This window comes from Uranotaenia lowii, chromosome 1 (genome assembly GCF_029784155.1).
Source record: "Uranotaenia lowii strain MFRU-FL chromosome 1, ASM2978415v1, whole genome shotgun sequence".
NCBI lineage: Eukaryota > Metazoa > Arthropoda > Insecta > Diptera > Culicidae > Uranotaenia > Uranotaenia lowii.
This window is the reverse complement of record NC_073691.1, coordinates 182,200,907-182,203,136: the sequence shown is the minus strand read 5'-3', so window position 1 is coordinate 182,203,136 and position 2,230 is coordinate 182,200,907. Positions and strand designations below refer to the sequence as shown.

General features: G+C 47.9%; 1 protein-coding gene across 1 annotated transcript; it reads left to right on the top strand.

Moving 5' to 3' along the window:
• Positions 1–886: 886 nt before the first annotated feature.
• Positions 887–2,230, top strand: LOC129739324 (uncharacterized). The gene is made up of 2 exons (XM_055730735.1): positions 887–1,334; positions 1,410–2,230. The coding sequence occupies exons 1-2, from the start codon at positions 1,187–1,189 to the stop codon at positions 2,222–2,224; spliced, it is 963 nt and encodes a 320-aa protein (XP_055586710.1). The 5' UTR covers positions 887–1,186; the 3' UTR covers positions 2,225–2,230.

Sequence of the window (2,230 nt, the reverse complement as noted above, 5' to 3'; positions counted from 1 at the left end):
GCTAGAAATCGAGATTCGGTAAGTGGAGATGAATTGGGCACACTCTGCGAAAAGATGAAAATGAAATTTGCAAAGAGGCGCTTGACTGGAATCCAGATGGGCAACGAAGGAGAGGCAGGCCGAGAAGCTCGTGGCGGCCATTGAAATCCGCACAGATGACGAACACCTTGGCTGGCAGCAATTGAAGACGCTGGCTACGGGTCGCCAGCAGTGGAGATCTTTTTTTCAGGTCAATCACCCATAGGTAGGTTGGGCCCGTTCAACCATTGGCTATATTATGTGGATTAAGGGAAGCGGAAGCTGTCAACCTGGATTTCGTTGAACAACGAAATCCGATTGCTACTCGCTGAGTCCTTTCACTCAATAGACGTATTTGGGGGGTTATATATAATTTTCAATCATTAACAGCATTTAAAAGCTAAGCGAAAGGCGCTATACTGGATTTCAAAATGGCGTCGGACATCTATTTCCGGGTGTCCTAAGAAGGTCCTTGCACCTTGTGTTCAGCTCCATAAGATTTCACGTCACATTCGCGGCCGACGCCTTGTTAACATGGTTCTGTAATTAGTATGATCTTTATTTAAGTAGTTTCTCGGAATTAACGCGTCTCCTAACTGCGCGGTACTTATTTTCGCGTGAAAAAAAAACCTAAGAGTGTAAGGTGCGTTGAGTAAAGATACGCATATCAATTTTTTTACAAAAAACTTATTTTCTTTTAACATTCGAAAATTATCCTGCTGAAAAGATTTACTTGGACCACTTTGTCTCCAAGCACATCATCAGCGCTGTTTTTTTTTGTTATACGGAACCCTGACGCTTGGCAGTCGAGTCTCTCTGGGTGGCGGCGCTCGCGACCGACGCCATTCGACGCACACCGCGATGTATGTAAGAGGCCTGGCTGGAGCAGCGAGTGTGCGTCGTCACGCGCATGACAGTCAACTCTCCTACAAGCATACAACGGGGAACCCCTTCTGGTGTGTGGTGTGTGGCGAAAGCACACTAGCCACACATCGCATCGTTTCGTTCTCTCCGCGGCCGATGTCGAACAAGCGACAGGTTTGTTTTCGTTCAACGAGAGAATTTTTCCTAAAGGTAGTTCAGAACCCGTCGAAAGGGGTTGGATTTATTTTCTGTGAAAGGACCTGCCCTTGTTGTTTGGGGTTCCTGTGAATCCGAAATTCCGATAATGCGAGACGATCCGGAGTTTAATATAGCGTTTGTGCGGTTGGTGGAGAACTTTCCCTGCATCTACGATCATCACCATGAAGATTATCACAGAGCGCACGTACAGAATCGGGTTTGGGGCAAAATTGCCAAAGAGATCGGACATGGCGGTAGGTGTGCTGCAATGGCGTCGCTTGTATAAAAGACGTTCGTTTATACCTAATAAGCTCGTTTCAACATTTTAGCGACTGTTAAAGATTGTAAATCACGTTGGCGCAATTTGAGAGGACGTTTTACGAAACACTTGAAATCCACCGTCGAAGGCAATGTTCTGCCAAAGCGTCCCTACTACTTAGCGGAATATTTGGATTTTGTAGTGCCATTTACCAAACAAAGACTAGCTCTCGAGGTAGCAGCAGCTTCAGTGACAGTGATAGCATCCTCGAGTCCACCGCCAAAGGAAGAAGAAGGCGATCAGGAGGACAATGTTCCAGAAGACACCTACGAGGAGACACAGGAAACAACAGGCGATGGGCAAGAGCCCTATAATGATGCTACTTCCAACAATGAATCTCCCACCCCCGTCAATGCCGCCCCTCCGCTTTGTAAACGTAAGCTTTCGGATCCGGGCCATCAACTGAACATTGCCGCAGCCAAAGGGGCTCGAGTGTGCCAACAACCACACAAGTTTTGGGAACCGGCCGTTTCCATTCAAGATGGCGGCGATGAGGACGAAGATGGCCAGGACGGACACGGAATGCTTGGCCACCATCACCCAGCGGCGATGCAGCCAAGGCTCGCCGGAACGGGACCACTGGTCGATATCAATGATAGCGATGCCCTCTTTATGCTGAGTGTTCTGCCGGACCTGCGAAGAATGAACGAGACGCAGAAGCGACGATTCAAGATAGGAATTCTCAATTTATCGGGAGACATTCTGGGCGATAAGGAAGAAGCCGTGCCGGGAGAGCGACTCCCTGAACATCAACACAATGGAGTTCCGGAACTATCGTGCCATATCAAAACTCGACGTACAGAACATTCCAAGTATTCTAAATAAATGTGA

Bases quoted from the DNA above. Each gene is read 5' to 3' on its own strand.
- LOC129739324 (XM_055730735.1), top strand. From the start codon at position 1,187: ATGCGAGACGATCCGGAGTTTAATATAGCGTTTGTGCGGTTGGTGGAG. The intron at 1,335-1,409 runs GTAGGTGTGCTG...TCAACATTTTAG, and splicing joins CAAAGAGATCGGACATGGCG to CGACTGTTAAAGATTGTAAA.